A 23002-nucleotide genomic window follows, 5' to 3' on the forward strand; every position below is an offset into this window, starting at 1 on the left:
GGTCTTGCTGGAGACGCTGCAGTTCCTCCTTGATAGACTGCTTGTCTTGTGGCGAGCGAGCGGCCTTCAGCTTCGCGCCGCGAGGTGCCGCTCCGCCGCCGGTGATCGTGCCACTCGGCTCTACGAGCTCACCTTTGACGGTGACGACGCGATGCCGCTGCTGGCTCGCTGCGCCCCCCGTGGACAAGGACGGTGCTCCTGTGGTCATGGCGTCGCGTCTGCCGCCGCTGCCGCCGAAGGCCGTTTCGCGCGCCTCTGCCAGTGTCTCCACGACAAGAGTGTCACGCACGGCTTGGTAAAAGACAGAGCGGAACTTTGGGTTCGTCGGCTGGATGAGGTCGAAGAGGCGGCGCGCCTTTGGATTCGGGCACTGGAATGGCTTCGCCATTCGCGACCCCATCTCCCGCTCTACCTCGCTCACTACCATCATCGTGGCACGACCGATGTTGTTCTGCTTGAGCAGCATCAGCGCCTCCGTCGCTGTCTGGCGGTCCTCGACAACGTGGAAGCCCCACGCGTTGCTGGCAACGCCGGCTGCGATGTCGTACTGGTCGTCGATACGGCCGAGCTGGCGCAGCGTGCCGTAGTAGCCCTTGAGGGAGCGCTGGGCCAGCAAGAACTCCATCGCGCGGTCGTCCGCCTCACCGTCACGGTAGGCGTTCTTCAGCTCTTGGATGGAGTTGTTGATGGCATACTTGCGGCGCGCGCTCTCCCCGATTTGATCCTGCACCCGCAGCACCTCCTCCTGCAGGTCCTTGCGGTCGGAGTCCTGAAGCAGCCGCTCCAGCTCCGCCACGCGAGCCGTGTTGCGTGCCGCCAACGCCGCCAAGTCGTTCACCTGCTGCTGCTTCTTTGCGGCGCTATCCGCCAGCCCACCAAGCCGGCTTTGCGCGGTGCGCAGCTGCTCCTTGGCCTCCGTCAGGGCGCGCTCGTATGGGGCACGATGCTTTTTCTTCTCCTCCAACTGCTGACGAAGGGGGCGCAGCCTTGGGAGCAGCTCCTCCGAGAGCGTGTCGTGCTCTAGCTGCAGTGTCGCTACGGCCTCGACTGCCTCGTTGTGGTTCTGCTGGTGAATCGCCGCCTCGCGCTCAGCGTCCTGTTGGTGAAGAACTGCCCGCTGCAGCTCCTCCTTGGCCTTGCGCAACTGGTCTGCCACTTTCTTCCGCGCCTTCTCCTCCTGATCGGCACCGGACTTTACCTGTTCCAGGTGAGCCTCGGCCAATTGCCGGCGAGCCCGGACCGCGTCACGGGTCCGCTGCGCCTCGGCGACGTGCTTCTTCGCCGCGGCAAACGCCTCCTCGGCCTGCGCTTTTTCCTCCCGCCGCTGAACAACCTCTTCCCCCATGGACTTGATGCGCTCGTCAATCTCTGTCAACAGCCGCCGCGGCTCCTCCAGTTTCTCTTCAATGCCGCGCATGCGCAGCTGGCACATGACGATGAGTGTCTTCTGGAGTTGGTTGTCTTTTGTGACGAAGGACAGCGTCGAGTTCTTGGCCTCGTCCAGCGCCTCGCGCTCCGCCTTGAGCTTACGTTCCTTGTCCAGCGCCTCGAGTCGGGCCAGCTGCGCCGTCTCGGCGGTGGCCGTCATCTCCGAGATTCGGCCCACAAACTGGCTGGTGCCGATGAGGTCATCGAGGTACTCCAGTAGGCCCTCCTCGCCCTCCTTCTCCGCCTTGGGCTTCATGAGCGCGATCTGCTCCACCTCGCCTTGCAGAATCAGGAAGCGGTTGTGGTCCAGGTCGACGCCTTGCCTGATGAGGCACTCCATAACCTCTTTCTGCGTGCGGCGGACCCCGTCGATGTAGTACTGAGACGCGCCGGTGCGAAACACCTCCCGCTTGATGCTCAGCTCGCTGCCGGCAACCTCCTGCCGCTGCTCCGAGTCCTTCTCCTCGGCGGCGGTCTCTAGCAGGCGAATGAAGTTCACGGTCACGGATGCGTAGGAGAGGTTCGGGTGAGCGGCGGAGTTGTGGATCACCTCCGCCAGCTTCTCCAGCCGGATCTTCTTGGCATTCCGGCCGAAGACGAAGAGCATGGAGTCAATGACGTTCGACTTGCCAGACCCGTTCGGGCCGATCACCGCCGTGAACGTCTTGTGGAATGGCCCGATGCGGTGGGTGCCGTAGTAGGACTTGAAGTTCTCCACGTCAATGTCGCGGATGACGAGGCGCGAGCGGGGCGTGAGGTCGCCACCGTCGCCGTCGCATCGAGCAGACACCCGAGGGGACGGATGCGTGGTTGTCATGGCTGGGTGAATGAGCTCCAGCTCCGTCCCGCTCGTCCGAGTCGACGGGAAGCGCGGTGGCGTGTAGGTTGACAGTCGTGCGGCCGAGGAAGAGGACGAGGTGCTGCCATCCCCTCCGCCGTCGGCTTCGGCACCGTGTCCTTCCTTCCCCTGAGCTGCCTCGTCCTCGCGCTCTTCTTGCGAGCCTTCGCGAGACCCTGGCGCGGCTTCGCCATTGACATCGCCGGCGTCCTCAAGCCGGTCCTCTGCTCGTCTACACTCTTCTTCTCGATGTGACTGCTCTGCCACCATCACCACATGCTTCTCCTCGGCGTGGATGTCGTCCGCCGCCTCTGCCTCCTCGTCTCTGAGCTCTCTCTTCACACGCACCGGTGCCTCGTCGGCATACCCCTTCGTCGCCGCGCTGCTGGCTTTACGAGCGCTGCGCCTCCTCGGCGGCATTGTGCGTGTGTGTGTTCGCGCGTGCGTGTGTCTATAGATAAAGTAATACCGATGCAGGTCTGACGCCTCTGGACCGCCGCCGTCCTTCTTCGCGGGTTTCTCTATGCAACAGAAGAGGAGCGTGCAGAGAGCAACGAGAACAACGTGGTGGCAGCCGTCTTTCCTTCTCGCTCTCTCGCCGTCCGCTGGTGTGCGTGTGCGTGTTTGTGTCTATGCTAGCACCTCTCACTCCTCCTCGCCGAGGCAGTCTCGTGGGTAGGGGCCTGTATGTGCGGCAGAAGCGGCGGGGCCACAGTATGGCGCAGCGGTGAACCTTGGCTACGGAGGAAGCGCAGTGACAGGCAGCGACAGGGTGGTGGGGGTGGGTGGGAGAGTGCCAATGTGTGCGGAGAGCGATATGGAAAGGATGATTCGCGTGTGCTGATGTGGGAGGTATAGCGAGAGAGCGCCCAAAAACTCGGTGCAGCGCTTTCCCCCTCTCCCTCCCCTCCCTTTTGCTTCGCCTTGGATCGGGTTCGTGTACTCCCTGAGGTACGAAGTGACTGGCCGGTGACAGCGTTGGGGGAAGGAGTGAGATGGTGGTGGCGGGTAGCCACGTGCGCACACATGCAGGAGCCGCGGTATAACAGAAAAAAAGAAAAGCCAGAGAAAAGCGGCAACGAGAGACGGGGGGGGGGAGTGCATTGATGTGTGCGCCAGAGAGGGAATGGCGTGACTAGAAAAAGGAGGGAAGCGCCCATCATGAAGCATGTCCAAATATACATATATGTATATTGGTGGGCACGCACGCGCCTCGAAGGGCATGCGCGCCGTCGCGCTATCCGCGCGACACGAGCCTTGATTTGAAGCCCGTCTTCTGCCGTTCCGCTTTTTTTTCGCCATGCCCGTGTAGTGACGCGCACGTGGCCCACCCCGCACGTCTCCGCGCGTTTCGCATTCGCTTGGAGACGCAACATGGGGGGGGGCGGAAAACAAAAACAAAAACGGCAAGAGAGAAGAGAGTCCAACGCCTGTGACGGGGGACGCCACCCGGCACCGACAGCCGCGGTTGGCGAGGAAAGAACCGCCGCGGATCGGATCCGCCGCCACCTCCTCTCCCTCCCCCCGCGCGCCCCTCAACGCCCCGCTGCCAACCCGGCAGGTGGGTGCACACCTCTCTGTATACTGTCGAAGAAGAAAAAATCCGAAGGGAGCAGAAATCGACGCTCTCGCACGCCAGCACTGCCGCTAAACACACACACACACACACACACAGACAGACAGACAGACCTGGCGATGAACGTTCTTTGGTCATGCTGTCATCATCGGCACACCATCGAGAGCTGCTCTGCTTGTGCCATCTCCATCCCCCTTCCCCAGAACAAGAGCTGGACACCGAACAGGGAAGAGAGAAGAGCCGCACGCAGCAGCAGCAACTACTGCTGTGCCTTCGCCAGAGCGAAAGGGAGTTTGACTGCGTGCCAGCACTCGTTCCCTCCACACATAGACGGAGACAGGCGTGGTCTACTACTGATTAGCATCAGCGGCTCTCGCAAGTTCGGTTGAGGCGTGGCGGCACCGAGTTGTGCCCGAGTCCACTGCTTTGCCAGCGGAACTGGCTGAGATGTGAGAAGGGGGGGGGGGTGGCGCCACAACCCACCGCTATGGCAGAGAGGAAGAGGCACGGGCTCCATGAAGGGCCTCACAATGGCGTCAGTGACCCCGCGTCCTCCCTCCACCATTGACTATCCGAGCTCCTCCGGATTACGGCGCAAGCAGCCGCCACCTCCAATCCCTCTCCCCCCAAAAATAAAACGCCTGCCCCCTACTTGAGACTGCGATATGCACGTCGCAAGAACCGCCGCGTCGTGCCAGTCATGACGGCATCTGGACTTGCTCCCTGGATGAGCCTCGATCTGTGTGTTCCTCTCGACAGTGCAGGGAGGAAAGGAGAGAGAGGATACGGAGACAGTGCGAGTTGTCGATGATCTTGAGAGCACCCAAACGCGCCGCCACGGGATGGCAAGCGGGTCCACCGCCTATGAACCTCTTCCTGCTCGCAGAGGAGGCATCAGTTGTGGTCGTTGCTGCGCATCGTCCTGCAATGCCGCCACGGCGCCGAGGTCTCATGGGCGAATAGAGAGACGATGGAACACTGCGGCCCCCGATGATGTCCGCATGACCGATCGATGACTCCCGTAGAGCGCGCGAGAGGGGTGAGGTGGCGGCGTTTGAGCTGATGAGGCGTCGCGCGCGACCGACAGGGCCGAGTGCAGAGGAGGTGGGATGGGTGGAGGGATAGTGACGATCGGCAAGTGCAACGTCGCGGTGAGCCCTGTCCACACGAGACACACAAACACACGCACACACACACACCGACAGAGATGATAGCGCTCGCACCCCCGCGGCTCCGTCGGCGAATTCACCCCTGATGACGCCAGTTGCGGCGTTAGCGTTATCCTTTGCAATGTATTTTTTTTTGGGGGAGGAGAGGAGGGTTGAGGCTTCGCTCAACAGACGACACAGTCGCACAACACACGCAGACACAGAGATCGAGCGGCCAGCAGGAGGGCCCGTGAAACCGAGAGGGGAGGGGAAAGTTGGACGCAGAATAGCGGCGCTGGTGACACCCGTGGGGAGGGGTAGAGGGAGGTGAGCGGGGACGGGCGGTGGAGTATGTCTGTCGCCCCCAGCCCACCACCCACACACACCGGAGAGAGGACGTACACCGCGTCTTCCTGTCGTCTCCAGCCGCCAGCATGCACACCCGCGCACCACCCAGCACAGTCCTTGCTTTTCTTCTTCTTCGCCCAAGTCCGCTTGCCAGAGAGCGTAATGTCTTCCTCCCCTCCGTGCACGGCGTGTGTCTGAGAGTTCGTTGGTGCCGAGGTCGATCAGAAAAACGTACACACACCGAATAATATACGATAACCCGAGATGTCCCATCGGCTCCAGCACGCGCGCGTCACATCGGCACAGACGTAACTGGAAAGGGTGAGCCGAAAACAACAACAACAAAAGAAAGGTGGTGAAGGGAGGAGGGTTGGGGTGGTGAGGACCATCCATCACCACCGGCCATCACCCGACCCCCACCTCCATCCAGCGGGGCTGCTGCTGCGACCCCCAACACCACCCACCATCGCCGGCTGCGATCATCGCGACACCTGCCTCACCGCTATTAGAGTCTCCTTCGGTCGACGAGAGCCGACAATGGAAACACAAGACAACGACTGCCACTAGAGAAGGTCATGAGTTTATGACCTAGCACGTGTCGGCACATGCACGGAGATCGGAGAGCTACTCGCTTCACGCCGTCTGCATGTACTCCCAGCGCTGCACCATTATCTTCTGCGTGCACAGCAGCGCCTCCTTCGCCACTTCCGGGTTCGGGTGGGACATGAGCATCATCACACACTCCTTCACCCCCGCCATCGGGGCTAGCGTGAGGAGGTTGCGACCGGTGGGGTGGTAGCGGATGATCTCGCCGAGGTCGTGGCAGCCGACCGCCAGTGTCACTTCGTCCTTTGACTCGCGCAGCACCTTGCCGAGCGCCACCAGCACCTCGTAACCGTTGTCCTCGACATTCACCGCCTTCTCCTTCCAGAACTTGGTGCTCGTGTGCACGGGCGTCCACTCGAGCACGCCGCTCAGCACCTCGCCGCGATACTGTGAGAAGCTCGTCAGCACCTGCATCGACTTCTCCAGGGCGGCGTTCAGCTGATCCACCATGACGTTGATGTCCTCATCGCCAAACTTGCGGCGGGAGACCTGCGAGAGCGTCTTTATCATGCCGACGCTGACCATCTCGGCCACCAGGGAGGGGCCCTTCTTGAAGGTGCTCATGGGCTGCCCCGGCGTCTCGCTCTGGTGCAGGCGACCCAACTGGAAGATCTTGCTGTCCACCCACTCCTCTGACGACGGGTTGAGCAGCTTGTTCATATACTTCCGCTCCGCCTCCACCATGTTCAGCAACGTCATGAGCGTCACACGCACGCACTTCTCCTTCTGCACCCGCTGCAGAACGCGGTGCAGCTGCGGGATCATGCGCTCGCGCACGAGCAGTACGAGTCCCTCGTACTCAAAAGACAGCAGCCAGGAAAGCAGCAGTGTCTCGTAAATGACCTGTATGATGCCAGCAGAGTCGCTCGACACGATGTCCGTGAGCAGGTGCGGGATGCACGAGACAAGGTTCGCCTGAAAGAACAGCGGGCGAAAGTCCTTACGGCGCGCGAGCTGCACACAGGCCTGCACGGTGAACGCAACGTCGGTCACTTGCAGCGTTTCCGGGGCGAAGGTGTGGCGAGCCAGCGCAAAGAAGTCCGTGAAGGCGGTTTCGTTGCCCTCGTACTCGCCGTAGCGGAGCGCGGTGGCGGCCAGGTATATGGCGGGGTTCGCGATGCCGAGACTCTCGCTGTGCGACGACGCGATTTGCAGCAGCAGAGAAGCCGGATGACCGCCGAACTCCTTCACGAGATCGCCACGGCCGAGCTGTGCGCCGATCTCGCGGTCGGCGTACACAAGGTCCGCTAAGAAGCGTAAGGAGTACCCTAAGATGTGCTCGGCATGGGTGCCGGCACAGAGACGGAACAGCGCAACCGCCAGCGACTCCTCACGGTTGTCGACGAGCGACGTCACGAGCTCCCCATTCAGCCGATTCGTGAAGAGCTGCTCCAGTAGGCGGATTGTGTTATCGTCAAGTAGCTGCAGCTGACGGACAAGGCTGATGGTGTCAGCCGCATCTGCAGACAGAGCGGGCATCTCCCTTCACGTATGTTTTCTCGATTCCTAGTTGGTTCCCGAGGAGCTAGTGTTGATGTCTCTCCCCTTTCTCTTCTTACAGGCGGTGTCTGCACGCGTATGTAGGTGTTGCGCTAGACTACTGTAGAGTGGTCCAGTTGTGGGAGTGTACGTCGAATCTGTGTGTGTGTGGTGTGTGTGTGAGGAGGGGGGGTGAGGGAGGGGGGGATGAGGAGGGAAAAATGAAAACACATCGCGCTGAAGCAGACACGCGGACGGCTCAGCTGCTCGAGCGTGCTGTACATCACGGGCTTCTCCCCTCACAGCACAGGCATTACCGAATGCCGTCACTGACGGAGCGCGGCTAAGTCAACATCCGCGTCTCTGTGCGTGCCGGTGGGGGAGAGAGGGGGGGAGCGAACTGGGGCGGTGTCTTTTCCGGCCCTGCGGACCCGCCTCGTGCCACCTTCTGTTACTTGTATGTTGCTTCGTCTTTACCGTTCTTTGCGGTTGTTGTCTTACTCCCCCTTTCTCCCCCCACGAACCACCTTCACTTGACCTGGTTAACGTTTTCGTGATGTGTGAGCGGTGCGACCGGGGCGGTAGGCAGAAGCGAGCGAGGGAGAAACGGGGTGCGCCACGTGTAGCCCTCCCCCCTCCCCCGCCCTCACACGCACGCACGCGCTCCAACACAGAAAGGAAATAAAGAAAATAGAAGAGAGAAAGACGTACAAGAGGGTTCATGGGTGCCAGTGCGACGCATGCGTACACGGAATACAGAAGAGGGAGAGGAGGAGGGGGAGCAGGATGGAGGGAGGGGAGGGAGGGAGGAAAGTGGGGGGGGTAAAGGGAGAGGGAGGCAGAGAGGGGTGCCAAAACCAGCGAGCGAGAGAACAGCGGCCACCGAGTACACAGTGCTGCACACCCTGCCTGGGAAGCCATTAGGTGAGACACAAAGAACGTACAACGCACACGCACTCCACACAATACACTCGCGTGTACTTGGCTAGAGAGAGGGAGAGGGGTGAAGCGAAGGATGTGGCTTCATGCACACACACCGCCCACACATAAGATGTACAAAGATGAAGCCTTATCAAGAAGACGTTGGCGTTGAGTGGGACGAGCCAACATGAACCACCCACCCACTCCCCGACACACACACACACAGTGGTGCCAGCGAGGGAAGACGGCGAGAGGAAGAGGGGGGAGGGGAGAATGAAGAGTCTACAAGAAGTGAAACAATCGAACAAGAGGTAAGAAGAAAGTGCGCATGTGCCGTATCATCTAGAGCAAAGGTGGCCAGGTGCGTGGGCGGGTGTGTGCCTTCGTTCTCCGACACACTCACCCACCCACCCACGCAGCAGAGAAGGGGAGCACACCACCGGGATGGAAAAGAAAAGAAGCAAAATTTGAGATGATGACAGGCAGCTTTCCGGCGAACGCGGAGGCGGGTTCATGGGGAGGGGAGGGGAGGGTGGTGGGTGGTTGGGTGGCGCATACGGGTAGACCATTCCTTGTATACCACTACACTGCCATTATTGTGTGCCTGTGGTCGTCCGCATAGCAGCTCGAGCGCCGCGACAGTCCTCGACACACCGTCGTCAGTGCCATGATGACTTGCGCTGCGCCATGGCCCGAGTGTTCGCCTCGCGCATGCGCTGCATCTCCTCCAAGAGCACATCGGGCGCGTTTGGGCCGTCTCCCTGGCCGTCGTTGCGGTCGTCGTCACCGGCGTCGAGGTTGGAGCAAGTAGGAGTGCCGCGAGCACCGCGCCGGACGCGCTGCGGCGTGCGAGTGCCGCCGCCACCTCCGGCGTTGACGGGGCGCGGTGGCAGAGACGTGGGCCCCTTCGGCCTAGAAGCCTGCTGTGGCACACGGGATCGCTCGCTACACACAGTTTCAACGTCGTCCAAGGAGAATGCGTCAGAGGCCCAGCGGCGCGGCGGGCGAGAAGGTGAATGGGAGAGGCGCTTCTTCGGCGCCTTGCTCACCTCACCGATGTCGCTCACCGCCTCGCGGACACCGCCGCTGCCACGCTCGCTGGTGCGCTCTGCTTTGCGAGAGCAGTAAGTTGCGGTGAACGTGTTGCGCGGCGGGTCGGCTCTCGAGGGAACCTCGGTCGGCCGCGACGCCGTCGTCATCATGGACTCGGGCACCTCGATGCACCGGTCGGGGCACACGGTCGACATGGAGACGCGTGTCTGTATCTCCAGCAGCTGCAGCTCGTCGTCACTCGGCATTTCCCAGCGCCGGGTCATGTCGAGGCTGAGGTGCGCCGCGCTGCTCTCCCGCTCCCCGTCACCGTTCGCGTTGCTGTTGCTCACCGGGTGGTGAGCCACAGCTGCTGAGGCCGGTGCTGCAGTGCTTGCTGCTGTGTAGCCAACCGCATCTGCTGCTGCTGGTCTGGCCACAGTGGCCATCCCATCGCTAGAGGATTGTCCACCTGATCGCCGTACCTCCTCCTGAGCCGCTGCCTCCGCACCTTCAGGACAGGGCAGCGGCTCCGGGTGGAGCAGGTTACGCCGCAAGTTCTCTGCGGTGAGCGCCGCTGTCTTCGGGGCCGCCGCGTCTGTGACGGCTGAGAAAGATGAGTCCTTGCCGCGGGCGGAGCCAGCGCCGACAGCCGCGCGAGAAGCTGCGCCGCCCTTCTGCGGGGACGCACTGCGAACTGCACCAGAGACGACACCAGCGCCGATGCCACGAGTGCGCGGCGGCAGAAGTGTTCGTTGCGGCGACGTAGCCCCGAGGGAGTGGGGGTGCATCCGCGGCTTGCGCTGCCCGCTGGCTGCTGGCGTCACGGCAGAGACTTTCGGTGCCGACGCGAGGCGCTGAAACACATTCGTCCGCCTCTCTGGCGTGGCAGCGGCGGGCCCGGTTGCGGGAGCAGGGCCAGCTGGCGTGCTGTTCTCTGGTGCGGTCTCTGTTTGAAAGTCACCGTTTGCCAGCTCCGACTCAACACCGGTGCGCTGCGTGTCATCGACGTTCGAGACCGCCATGGAGTTGCTCATCATGCCAGGCACCGTGGGGTAGTCACAGAAGAGCTCGATCTTGACCCCACCACACCCGTGTGGTGCCAGCTCGCTCAGCATCATGTGCCAGTCTTGCTGATCCAAGAGAGAGATGAAGTCGCCTTCTGCGTCCTCGTAGCGAATACGCAGTCGGCGTTCAGCCCCCGCGGCCCGCTGCGGCTGCGTCTGGCAGAACTCATAGATTTGCTTATAAACGTTGTGGAATGAGGCCTGCGCTGCGTCAGCGACGGGCAACACACGCGTCTGGGCGTCGAAGTGAATCTTCAGCCGCAGCGTGTCCAGGAGACGCAGCCGCGCCCGCGCTTCCTCGACGAGTGGCCCGCTAACACCGGCCTCTTCGGCCTGCTGGATGCACCGGTGCAGTTCCTCTGCGCTTGGACCCTTCGGTACCTTCTGCGAAGGTGGCGTACTGCCGTTACTGACGTGGGTCTCTACCGTCCCACCGGTGGAGCCGAGTAAGCTGCAGCTGTGCGCGTTAGCACCCTCGTCGCTGACTCGCAGTGTATCCGCTGGCGACACGGCATCGCGAGAGGGGCGGCGGGGTGTTACCTGCGGGGAGAACGAAAGGGTGACAGCGAGCCTAGTCCCGTGATCGTCTACAGAAGGACGGGCCAGCGCCAGCTCCAGATCACGCCGTGCCTGGCGCTGGGTGTACAGCACCCCAAAGACTTCGCAGAGCTCCCTGTACGCCATGCTAAGGTCTTTCGACCATGTCCCACCTGGTGTGTGGGCCACGTACAGGGAACGGATGTCGAAGGAGGCCGGGAAGCCGTCGCCAATCCAAGGCACCGGCGCAGCAGTAGAGCCGCCGTTCGCGCGCGACGGCGTCATGGAGTTGCCAGTGGAGACGTCGCCGTTCGTTGAGCTCATAAAGCTCATGTTTTCGGAAAGACGTCCGCTGTGCAGCCGCTGCATGTACGCGTCCAGCGCTGCGCGACCGGCGGCAAGGGCCGTCTGAGCTGACGTCAGGTCGTGCGCACGCCTCCAGAAAACGAGCAGCTCGTTGGCGCGTGTGATGTGCTCCAGCACAGTCACCAGCTCCGGTGCAGGGTGCTGCAGCGCCGCCTTGGTGGCGCGGTGAAGCACATCGGCCTCTTCAAGACGTGCGAGGAGCTCTTCCGCGCGGCACACCAGCTCGGCGTCCTCCCTGTCTCCACCGACACTCACACCCAACTTGCTATCTCCACTGCCGCGCCCCCTGCGCACCACAGTGAAGGCCTGAGCGGCCTTGAGCACTTTCGACAGTTGCGCGGCGTTCAGCGTGCCGTCGGTGGCCTCGGCGCTCTCCAGCACTTCGCGCAGTGCAGCCATGGCCGCTCGCTTCATTGAAAAGGCTCTACCAAGCTCCTCGATCGGCTGCTCCACCTGCTCGCGGAGGAGGGTGGTGATGGTCTCGCCCGGGCGCAGGATCTCTTCCAAGCCGTCGATCCGTAGCGCCTCCTGCCGCGAACGGCGAATGGCGCCTTCGATGTCGCCGCTGCTCGCCGCTTGGAGTGCCTCGAAGACGAACTTGCGCCACTGCCGCATCGCCGGGAACCATCGCCCTTCCAACCACAAGAAGAACGGGCTCCCTCGCATCATCGCGACGAGAAAGATGATGTGCTTCTGCAGCAACGGCGGAGCCGACGACGCTGAGGCGTCCTCAGACTTGCCACGAGTATTGCTGTCGCTGGCGCCGTTAGCTGCCTGGGCCTGGGCCTCAACACCCGCTCTGAAGCTGCCCCACGCCTCCAGAACCTGTCCTAAATCGTGGCGCAGGGCCAAGTCACGGAGCAGCACCACTTCGTGGGCCATGCGGACGATAAAGTGCACCAGCTGGTGCATGGCGCGAAAGATGTAGCGGCGCTCCGAAAGCCTTCGGCGAACGAGTGTGTCCTCGTGCAGCGACAGCTGCCGCTCTACCCCGTCGACGAGTCGCAGAAGCCGCGCACTGTACTCCACGACGTCGCGCTCGAGAAGCGGCATATCTACATCCTCGCTGAGCTGAACATACTCGAGCTTCGTGAAGGCGCTGAGGAGTCGGCTCGCGGCCTGGTGTATGTCGGGCAGAAAAGCAACGGTGCCGTCGTCGCTGCGAACACGCACAGTGTGGTCTGACAGGCCCATGTCGCCTCCATCCAGCGCCTCAGGGGAAGAGCTGATCCCACCACAGCGCCGAGTGGGCACGACGGAGGCGCGGAACCCCTTCGTCGATTGCGGAGGCGCTGCACATCGGCGTCGTTCGCCCAGCGCCCTCGCCACCTCCGCCACATAGTCGAGCACCGACTCCATTTGGTACAGCTGGTACCGCAGCGCAGTGTCCATCTCTGGCGAGCGCTCCCGCTCCGCCGATGTTGGTGTCGGCGCGGGAGACTCGTGTCTCTCCGCCGTTTCCGCTGCAGCGTTGGACAGAAACGGCGGCTGTTTGCGTACCGGGGTGGTCAGCGGTCGCGACTTGACACTGGCGATGCGTTTTTGTGGAACTCTTGCAGCCGTTGCGCCGCCAAGTCGGCCGGCGCTCGCCGTGAGCGTCGATGGGGCTGGCGGTTGTCGTGGCACAGTGGCTACACCCGATAGAGAGAGCGGCCGCTGATGAACGTGGCCAGAGGCAGTGCGACGGAAGTCGCTGGCCGTGGTGGCGGTGGCGGTGGCAGCGGCAGAGGTGACTGGATGGGACGCGGAGCTCACAGTTCGCTGCTTCACTTCTGCAGAGGACGCGGGTTTCGGCATCGGCTGCAGCGGGGTGGCCGAAGCGGTTGTGGTACCACCAGGAGACACCGCCGCGTGAGAGCCAATGTTAATGTTCTCCTTTCCCGTCGCATGATTCTGTAGAAGTTCTCCACCACTGCCTTCGGAAAAGGCGACGCGCCGATGTTCTGGCAGCGCGGTTGGGTCGACATGCTGCTGTAGCTGATATGGTAGAGGGGGAGTGTGCCGCAGCACCTTTGCGGCTGCGACATCCTGCTGCAACGCGCGCACGCGATCGCCACCCTGGCGGCGCCGATGCTTCGGCACATACGACTGCGACGGCGTTGTGAGTGGACTCACCTCCACCTCGGCGTCATCGAAGTCCATCGACGAAGGCAGTGACAACTCCAGCCCAGCCTGCTCGTGTGGAGAGAAGGGCCGCAGGGAAGGTTCGGTGCTGAGAGGCACCGCAACAGCGTTGGCGTTGACCTGCCTCAGCGGTTCCTGAGGTGGCAAGGGGCGCGCCTGCTTCGCCTTGTGTTTCTCATAGCTTTCACGACCGTAGCTCTTGGCATAGCTGCCGCTGCTGCGGCCGTGCTTCTTGTTCGAGCTGAGTGCAGGCGCCGGTGTCGCTGCAGCGGGGCCGCGTGCCTTATCTCCACCGTAGCTCATGAGACGAACGTGTGCGACGGCGGGAGGGAAAGGGGTGGTGGAGGTGAGAGCTGCCTGTGTGCGTGGCTCCTTGTCGTGCAGCCTCACTCCCGCACCCCAGGTCCCCAGGAAAGAAAGAGATTCGCGTAGCAGAGATGCGCTCCCAGTCCGGAGAGTTGCTCAGGCGAACAAGGGTAGGGGGCGCGGGAGGGGGGCAGCGAAGAGCTGGGATGGGATCGGGTGAAGGGGCAGCGTTGATGATGATACCAGGGGCAGCACTGGAGGCAGCACGCGGAGGGGTCGAGAGGAGAGCAGCGAAGGATGAGCTGCACAAAGCCAGCGCGGAAGCTTGCAACACGACTCAAAATGTCGACTCAGCGTCTAGCATGAACCCCTTCCCCCTCTTCGCCGCAAGCCAGCAAGCTGAGAGCAGTCGAGAAGGGCAAGAGGGATGGCGGTGAGGAACCGAAAGCAAGAGGACACAGAGCACTGCAAGCGAGCGAGGGCGCCGTCTGCTCGCAAGACAGGAGAACGGACTGGCGCGGTGGGGAGGGCCGCAGGATGAGAAGATGCCAGAGGAAAGGAGAGAGAAAGATGAGGAGGGGTTGAGAAATCCGTGGAGAGCGATATGAGCTAGTCGCGGAGCCGATGGAGAGGGGAGCGACAGTGTCCTCGGTACGCCTGTTGCCTGCGGTGCTGGCGTGCACGGCTAACCGGCTCTTACCCTCTCCTCCAACATGACGTGTTTCATTGGCAGCGGCGTCCGTCCTTGCGCTCACCACCGCTTCGTGCAGCAGCAGGAAGGGGCATCTGCGTGCATCGCCCTTTTGCCCCCCCCCCTCCCCCCTCCCCCCGCGCATGTCCTCGCATGCGTTCCTTCAGATACAGATAGATGTGTACGGATGTATGAAAGACAACGGCTACTCGAGACGGTGCACATGCTTGGGATCAGGTCCACGACGTGTCGGAAATCCCTTCGAGGCCACAAGGAGAGGAAAGGGGTTACAGGCGCACGAGCGGTACAGACGAAGCCGGCGACACGAAGCACACGTCCGTTGACGCAGAGCCGGAGAGAGAGGACGAGAAACACACGGACTCGAGAAGGTGCGGATGACAAGGAGAGACCAGGGTAGGAGCACAACCTGTGTACAATGGCGAGGGCCAGCGGTCCTTAGGGATGGAGGGGAGAGGAGAGGGAGGGGGAAGAGGAGAAGGAGCGGCGGCGGCGGCGACTGGGCACATGCCTGGCCCGCAAAAATGAATAGGACAGAATAAGAAAACAGAAGAGAGTAAGAGAGAGCCCACACGATGATCTCCGCCGCATCGTCGAAAAGAGTTTTACATAAGCACAAAAGATGAACGTGCAGACACACACGCAGACGCACCAGCGCCACCCCACCCCCACCCCCTCCCACTATGGGTCGCCGCAGCGGCGTCACAGGTCCCCAGCTTCGTCGCCGGCTTTCGCACCTGCCGCCGGCACCATATTTGCGACGCCCTCCACTGTTCGCGCCATGCCCGGCACGTGCGTGATACGGCCCTGCTGCTGCAGCTCGGTTAGGTTTAGCGTGAAGGGAACCATGATACGGCCGAGCACCTCCGCCTCGACGCTGTGGTCCGCAGGGACGGAGAAGAAATCCTCTTCGTCACCTGACGGCATCTGCTGGCGTCGCCGCCACATCTGCACCATCACCTCCCACGGGCCCTCCGTAATGCGGTGCAGCGGTTTCGTGATGACAGCGTGGAAGACACCGCTGTTCTCACCCTCGTCGAGGTCCGTCAGCAACACACGAGCATCTGCCGACGCGCCAAAGATGCCGCCGCCGCCGGCACTGTGCGGTGCAGGAAATGGCAGAGGGCAACCCCGCAGCACACGGCTACGCTGTGACGCGAACCCAACGTCGACGTCCTCGTCACAGTCGAGGTCTTTGTCGCCCTTCTGCGGGGTCATCCACGCGCAGTCTGCCTCCTCCAGCGCAGCGCAGCAGAGGCTGTACCCGTTTCCTCCGTTGAACCCCTTGTAGTGGATGGACGAGTCACCCTTGGCCTTCAGCGAGACGGCGTAGCGCCACACGTCCTCGTCTTCTGTCAGGAACGGCGCCGCGGACGGGCGCGTGTTATCACCACCGGTGGGCGACGCTGTAGCGGAGACCGTGCTCGTCTCATGCGTAAAGTAGTCCTTGTCGGTGCCCACCTGTCGTTGCAGGCGTGACGCGACGTCTGAGGCCCGCCGCATCGACACACGCACCGTCACATTGCAGGACATCTCGTCCGACACCGCCGTAGTGGAAGCCAACGGTGACGCGCACATCAGCTCCGCCTTTGCGTCTTCGACGCTGAAATAAAAGTAGTCGCAGTTCTGAGTCGGGTGCGCCTTGGCCACGCTCGGGAACGTGCCCGTGGCAGCGAAGGGTCGCAGGCAGCGGAAGCTGGGAGCCCTGGCAGCTGCCAGGGCTCCTGGCGATGCGACCGCGAAGATGAGCACTGCAGCGATGAGAGTGTACAGCATGACAGTGGTGGCCCGTGAGGAGATCGTAGTGCGGTCGAATGACCGACCCCGGAGCCGTGGCGAGGCCAAAGCCGGGGCAGCGGAGTGTGGCGACACCATGACTCGGGGAGAGGAGGAGGGGGTAGGTGAGGCGGGCAATGCTGCTGCTCGTCGTAGTTCGTCGAACGGAAGAATGATTGCAGATAGAAAGTGAGCCGCCTTTTCCAAGACAACCGCTTCCTCTTCTGTCCTGGCTACTCTTACACACGCGGTGCTGGGCGTGGGCGAGTGTGTCAATGGTCGTCTCGTGCGCAACGGCTGCAGCCGAGAAGAGGGGGGAGAGCGGGGACGCAGGGATGTGAAGAGAGAGAAGCGAGAGTGTGCACATGCTGTGGTGCGAGCCAGGCAGAAGAGCTACGTGTTGCACGCAAGAGAGGATGGTGCGGGGGCAAGGACGTCACCGAGGGCGGAGGCTACAGTGGCTCTGAGGCACAGGAAAGGAAAAGCGCCGTAGACACACACACACACACGCACAGAGCGACCAGTACCTTACCTGCCGTCCGCGCTCAGCAGGCACGAAGCCTGCTTGCTTGTCTGCCTGTGTGCCATGTCTGCATGCCGTCATTTTCTTTCGTGTGTGTGCGTGTGCGTGTGCGCGCAAGCTCTGTAGGTGTGCTGCGCTGAGGTACCAAGGAGGCACTCTTCTCACGCACACGAGAATGAGTAAAGCAAAAAGAAGAAGGGGGGGGGGGAGGCAGAGGGTTTGTCCCGCCGGGGGTGTGACCGCCCCCATAATAACGAGAGGTGGAGAAGCTCGAGCGAATGATAACAACGTGAGAATGAACGAAACGGAAAAAAAACATCCACACACACACAATCACACATCACCGCCACCGCCAAACACGCACCCACCGACGCGCACCCTTCCCCTCACGTACTATACACTCAGGAACACGTCCTCGCTTTTCCTGGCGTCGCTCTTGTTTCGTACACGTGCGGCCCAACGCCCCACGCTACCACCCACAGCCCTGTCACACACAAGGCCCCACCTCGCGCGGTGCCATGGCAGCCGGCGGCACACGCCACCCCAGGAAGGCGCCGACGCAGTCCCCTGAGAGCACGGCCCCTGCCTCGCCCTCTGCTCCCTCCCTCCCTCCATCCGCCCGCTGCGCAGGTGGCGTCGACGCAGCTCCATGCAGGACCTGACCGCCAACATCCGTAGCGCTGAATAGCTCTGACCTCCCCGCGCTGCGGGCGCCGGGGCCTGCCACCACCAGGAGTGGCCCGGCATTGGGGAGGTTTAGGCAGGGGCTGCTGGGCTGCCTCCCTCACACACGCAGACACTCGGGAGGGGAGGGGAGGGGGGGGCGTTGGTACTGGGCCATGTCATACCACGCAGTGGGTCGTGTGTGTGTGTGTCCCTTCCCCCTCCACCCCCACTCCGTTTCATTGGTGTAGGTATGCAACCAGAGCGGAAAGAGAAACGGAGTTCATCATCACGGTGGAGGGAGGGCAGGGGGCAAGGACCAGGGAGAGGGTACCCCGCGAACCGCGTCACAGCACCAGAGCGACCGTCGCGTCGTCGGCGGTCGTCGAGGCGGCAGCTCGCCCTTTTCACACTTGCGTTGCTGAGCAACGCCATCCCCCCCTCCTCGCCGCCGCCACCACCAACGGTTTCTCGCTCATCGCCAGCGAAGAGCAAAGCGAGAGAGGCATACACGCGAAACAAACACAGGCACGCATGCACACCAAGCTCATGGCGCGCGTCTCAGGATGACAGGTGAAGGGTGTCGGGCGGCATACAAAGAGGCCGCCTGGCGTTGCTCGCTAGCCTTTTCGAGGTCGCCGCTTACTCAAGATGGATCACCTCACGAAACTCCTGCCCAAGGGTGCACTGCTCACCATTTCCGTGCCGGTTCAGGGATACCGCTGATCGGGAGTTCCCATGCCGCAGCATTACCCGACCCCTCGGTGTAGCCATGACACTCCGGATGCCCTTTTGGATCACCTCCGCCGTATCGGTTGCCCGCTGTCGCAGCAGGCCGCGAAGATCGGCCGGCTGTTTCGTCTCGCCAGCGCCCTCGAGGCTTTGGGTCCCGGTGCTACCCTCCACTGAGTCTTGAGACACTCCTTCGTCTTCGTTCACGCCCATCTCGCCGCGCTCGGAGCCCTCCGAGGCTACGTCTTCCAGAGACACGCCGATGAGAACCACCTTAGATGGCCGTTTGAAGGAAGTGTCCACGGTGATTTCTATCGCTGTCACGATGCAGAGCACGTTGTCTATCACGCACTCCAGCACCGGCACCGTCGTGAGCGACGGTGTTCGACGGGCCGCCACTGGCGTGGGGTTCGTGGCGCCGTCTTCGGAGCTGCCAACGCCGCAGCTGCTGGGACGGCCACGTGCCGGTACCGTCATCGCCGACGCCGTGGGTGTGCTGCTGATGCTGCCGCCACTGGTTGGGTGCAGTTCCCTGCCGCTGTTCTCCAAGTCCGTGCGACATGCCACTTTCACCGGCTGCAGGATGGCGTCGTTGTGGACCAGCGACGTGCCCTTGGGTTGCACCGGTGGCATGACAACAGGCAGGAAGGCGAGGCGCATGGGGCGGTCTCGCAGGATTTGCATGGCGAGAATAAAGGAGTCCACGCGCGGCCCTGTAAGGACGGTGCTAGAGGGGTGGTGCGGGATGCTGCCAGGCGGAGTCGCCGTCTCGCGCGCTAAACTGGCGGTGGAGCTGCCCGCGTGGGTCGTTGCGGCAGCGGCAACCGTGACTCCACTGTTTTGTCCAGGGCTGCGAACCTCTGGCGAGGACAAGTCCGTCGCACAACGGTGGCTCACGGAGTCTAGCGCCGACGGTTCCTCGGGACGGCAGTACACAAACTGCAGTAGTTGTTGCTCCCGCGTGGTCAGCCCTTCGCGCTGGCCTTTGTGATTGGAGACGTGGAAGATGGTGAAGGGATGGAAGTCACAGGAGCGCGTGAGCGAGGAGTCGGCCCCGTTGGTGAAGTAGTGCCTATTCGCTGATGTGTCGTAGCTGGCGTGCGCCTGTGCACCGTAGAGGCGAGAGACACATGCCGAGTTCCTCTTCTCCACGTGAATCAGCACTGTGGCGAAGACGTTGTTCTCGTCCCCGATGAAGCGTGCCCCACGGTGTAGAGTGAGGGAGGGGTACGCGACGACGGCGGAGCCGGGCTGCCGGCTACGCGTGGAGCAAGCCGGCCGTGGTTTTGACTGCGGAGACGACGTCGGTGACGCCCCGGTGTCGTTTCCGTCAGAGTGAGGTGCAGCTGTGCAGCTTCGCACCACGCCGTCACCATTATCTCTCCCACTCGACAGCCGTAGCTTCGGATGCTGCGGTAAGATGCTCAGGGAATCCGAGAAGACGGCCCCGCTGCCGCTCACGTTGGCGTCCATGAACGCCTTTTCTGCCGCGTTGTCCGCTGCGGCAACGGTGCGACTCTGGATGCGCAGCGTTGCGGCATGCACCGTTGATGATGAGGGGCTCACGGTTGACCTGCGCCGCCCCTTGCCGACCGCCGGCGGTGGGTTATCGCCGCTACCCCCGTCTTGGTCACCCGCTTCGTCGGCCTTGTTCGTGTCGGCAAAGGAGCGGACGCTGTGCTCGCTGGCGGAGGTGTTGTTCGGACTCTGTCCCTTCTCGTCCGTCAATTGGGCGTCGGTGTCCAGGTGCAGGACACGCTCTACCGGAGCTGGTGTAGTAGCTGCTCCCCTGGCCGCCGACGGCCCCTCGTGCGGATGGGTTTGCACCTTCTGGGGTTCTCTACAGCCTGTGCCCCCGCTGGCCAGCGGCGGAAACTGCGGTAGTTTCACCCTCCCAAAGGAGACGCCGTTCACATTGAGCGAGGTGAGCTGCGAGGTCATCTCCTCGCCAGCGCCGCCGCTCTCCGCACGGTCTCTGCTCTCGTTCGGCGTCTCCCGGGGGACAGTGAAAACGCTCTCCGTGAACGAGTCACCCAGCTCGTGACCGGGCGTGTGCGGGGGGTGCAGCTTCACGGATGTCATGATTGGCGCCGACGGCTGAAACATGGAGGTCGAGGTGCGCCCGTGCGCGGACTCATGGTTCCTCCCTGCGCCGTGGCCGAAGACAGAGCCGCAGCCTGCGACGCTCTTGGAGGCAGCGACGCCCAACAGGTTGACCGGTGCAACTGCATTGGCCCGGTTCAGCACAAAGGAGGAGAAGTACAGCGACAAGATCATCCGCTCCACCCGCGCAACACTGATCGCCAGGGCATGCACGGCGATGCGTTGGTGATGCACCACGGGGTTCGTCGGCCCCGTCAAGCTCCGCAGGTTCAGCTTCCCTAGCAGGCCCATCAACCACTGCCACTCCTTGCCTACGTGAACAGTGGCGATGATCAAGTCCCGCTCCTCCTCGAGCTTGTCGATGCCGTGAAGGAAGCCGGGGCCGCCAATGACAGGTAGTGTGGCAGACATGCTTGCTGCCGCCCCCCCGGGCACAGCAATTCTAGAGAAGCGCGGCAGCCCCGACTCTTCCAGGGTCATGGGCAAACTGCACATGCGGGCCGGTTCATCTGTACATGCCAAGGCCAGGGTAACCCGGCGTGTTTCCAACTCCGTCTCCACGTTGTGCACCGCAGTGCTCAAGTACGCTGCGTGTTGCTCCATTTCCTTGACGATCTGTGCCACCTCTGAATTGAACACGCGCTGCGGGTGCTGCATGGCATAGTAGCTCAGCACTGTGCCGATCACTGTCAGCAGGGGCACCATGACACCCACGTAGATGCACCTGCCTTGACGAACGGCGATGTACAGGGGTGGGACCCCAACAATCATGAAGCACAACCCCAGCAGCACCGCTGTCAGCAGCGTGGAAAAGCACGTGACGAAGAATGACGGGTTCGAGCGCAGGGCCTCTGCCTTGATATCCAGCAGAGCCGGCAGCGGTACCTTGACTGCTACCGACTTTTCCACGGCATCCACACCCCTGTGCTGCTGATCCGCTTTTTCGAAAACGTCCATCTCGCGCCAGGAACGCAGCCTTCCGCTGCGGCTTTTACAGAATACGCGCACGGCACTCTCTCCCTTTCTCTCCCTCCTACCCTCCCACGGCGCACACGCACACGGCCTCCTTACGTCTCTGCTCTTCGCGCCTTTCCCCCTTCGTTTTGTGAGGCACGTGAGACGGCGTACAGGCAAGCAGGCACACTCGAGCACAGCGGCTGGCGTGACGCTGATGCGGCTGTCACGGGGGAAAGGACACCGAAAAAAATGGGAAAAATGGCAACAGAACGGCAGGAGAGAGCGAAAGAAGCGCCCGTTTTCTGTCAGCACTGCACAACGAGAAGATGCGGAGGGGAGGGGAAGGGGAGGGGGTTCCCAAAAAACGACGTGGGGGAAGGGGGCGTGTGGAGGCGCAGCAGATACCTGGCAGATTGAGATAGAGAGATCCAGGGAGCACAGCAAGACGGAGGGAGATGCGTGTGCGTGTGTGTGTGTGTGTGTGTGTGTATGTGTGTCGCCTCCACTGTGTACACACACGCGCGCACCGCTGCGTCAGGACACCGAATGTCCGCCTTCTCTGAAGCAGGGCACAACGACCACGATAGCAAGAAGGACAAACCAAGCAGAGCGAGCGATCCCCCCTCCCTATGCGCTCCTGCGCACGCAACGTATACACGCTAGCAGACGAAAAAAAAATGCCGGTGAAGATGAGAAGGGGAGGGGAAGGGGGTCTAGAAGACTGTGCAGCAGAGACGGCCGCAGAGAGGAGGGGCAACAAAGGCGGGGTGGTGGGGTGGGGGGCGGCCTGTTGAAGATGGAGGAGAATCGGAGTCGACGCAGTATGCCGTGTGCCCCTCCCCCTTCGTGGCCCAAAAAAAAAAAATCAGCAAGTTGGAGAGGAAGTGGGTGTGCGTACGTCTGTATGCGTGTGAGTGGGAGAGGGATTTTGAGGAGCTTTTCTGCGAGGGGGCTCACGCGAAAGCCACCAAGAGCCAATCAAGATGTGGTGCACACTATATATATATATGTATGTAAGCGTGTGTACGCTTACTTCCTTCGCCAACGTTTGGAGGGGGAGGGGGTGGGTGGGTGGGAGAGCGAGTGTGTGTGTGTGGGGGGAGCGAATGAGCTGCATCGAGACAATCCAGTGCGTCCGCATCTTCGCTTCAACCGATCTGACTGCTGGGGCGTGTGTGTGGGCGTGGCATCGTGCCGCATGCACACCGGGAGGGCCATACCGGCAGGCGGCATACCAACACGCCTTTCATACTGGTGCATACATAAGCACATAGGCTGTGGTTGTGCACCGATGCCGCTGCCAGCGCTGGTGCTCCCCCCTTCCCCCGTGTGGGCGGGGGGGGGGGAGGGGGCTTTCTCTTTCCTCGACGCTTTTCTGTGTCATGCAGTTGTTCTCCCTGTGCGGGTATCCGCCTGGGCATCTGTGGGAGCCTCCACTGGTGCTCTGTCCAACACATCACCGTGATGGACTTAAGAAGAACGACGATATTACTTTCCTTCGCCTCACCGACAGCAATCCGTTGCTCTGCCATATAACGTGCGGCCCAACGCCCCACGCTACCACCCACAGCCCTGTCACACACAAGGCCCCACCTCGCGCGGTGCCATGGCAGCCGGCGGCACACGCCACCCCAGGAAGGCACCGACGCAGTCCCCTGAGAGCACGGCCCCTGCCTCGCCCTCTGCTCCCTCCCTCCCTCCATCCGCCCGCTGCGCAGGTGGCGTCGACGCAGCTCCATGCAGGACCTGACCGCCAACATCCGTAG

General features: G+C 62.3%; 5 protein-coding genes across 5 annotated transcripts in view; all 5 read right to left on the reverse strand.

The window, feature by feature from the left end:
* Positions 1-2686, reverse strand: part of LMXM_21_1330 (conserved hypothetical protein) — a gene marked incomplete at both ends in the record, with an annotated part of 4710 nt that extends 2024 nt beyond the window's left edge. The window contains one exon of the mRNA XM_003875341.1: positions 2-2686. Within this exon, the coding sequence (XP_003875390.1) occupies positions 2-2686 (2685 nt within the window). The remainder of the gene's footprint in view (position 1) is intronic.
* Positions 2687-5971: 3285 nt separating this feature from the next.
* LMXM_21_1340 (putative ATP synthase) lies at positions 5972-7423 on the reverse strand (the record flags this gene model as incomplete). The annotated part of the gene is made up of 1 exon (XM_003875342.1): positions 5972-7423. One exon carries the CDS (start codon positions 7421-7423, stop codon positions 5972-5974), a length of 1452 nt encoding a protein of 483 aa, XP_003875391.1.
* Positions 7424-9003: 1580 nt separating this feature from the next.
* Positions 9004-13770, reverse strand: LMXM_21_1350 (conserved hypothetical protein; the record flags this gene model as incomplete). Its single annotated transcript, XM_003875343.1, has 1 exon — positions 9004-13770. One exon carries the CDS (start codon positions 13768-13770, stop codon positions 9004-9006), a length of 4767 nt encoding a protein of 1588 aa, XP_003875392.1.
* A 1414-nt stretch (positions 13771-15184) lies between these two features.
* Positions 15185-16258, reverse strand: LMXM_21_1360 (conserved hypothetical protein; the record flags this gene model as incomplete). Its single annotated transcript, XM_003875344.1, has 1 exon — positions 15185-16258. One exon carries the CDS (start codon positions 16256-16258, stop codon positions 15185-15187), a length of 1074 nt encoding a protein of 357 aa, XP_003875393.1.
* A 1828-nt stretch (positions 16259-18086) lies between these two features.
* Positions 18087-21236, reverse strand: LMXM_21_1370 (hypothetical protein, unknown function; the record flags this gene model as incomplete). The annotated part of the gene is made up of 1 exon (XM_003875345.1): positions 18087-21236. One exon carries the CDS (start codon positions 21234-21236, stop codon positions 18087-18089), a length of 3150 nt encoding a protein of 1049 aa, XP_003875394.1.
* Between the last annotated feature and the right edge of the window lie 1766 nt (positions 21237-23002).

The sequence above is a fragment of the Leishmania mexicana genome, chromosome 21, assembly GCF_000234665.1.
Source record: "Leishmania mexicana MHOM/GT/2001/U1103 complete genome, chromosome 21".
Lineage (NCBI taxonomy): Eukaryota > Euglenozoa > Kinetoplastea > Trypanosomatida > Trypanosomatidae > Leishmania > Leishmania mexicana.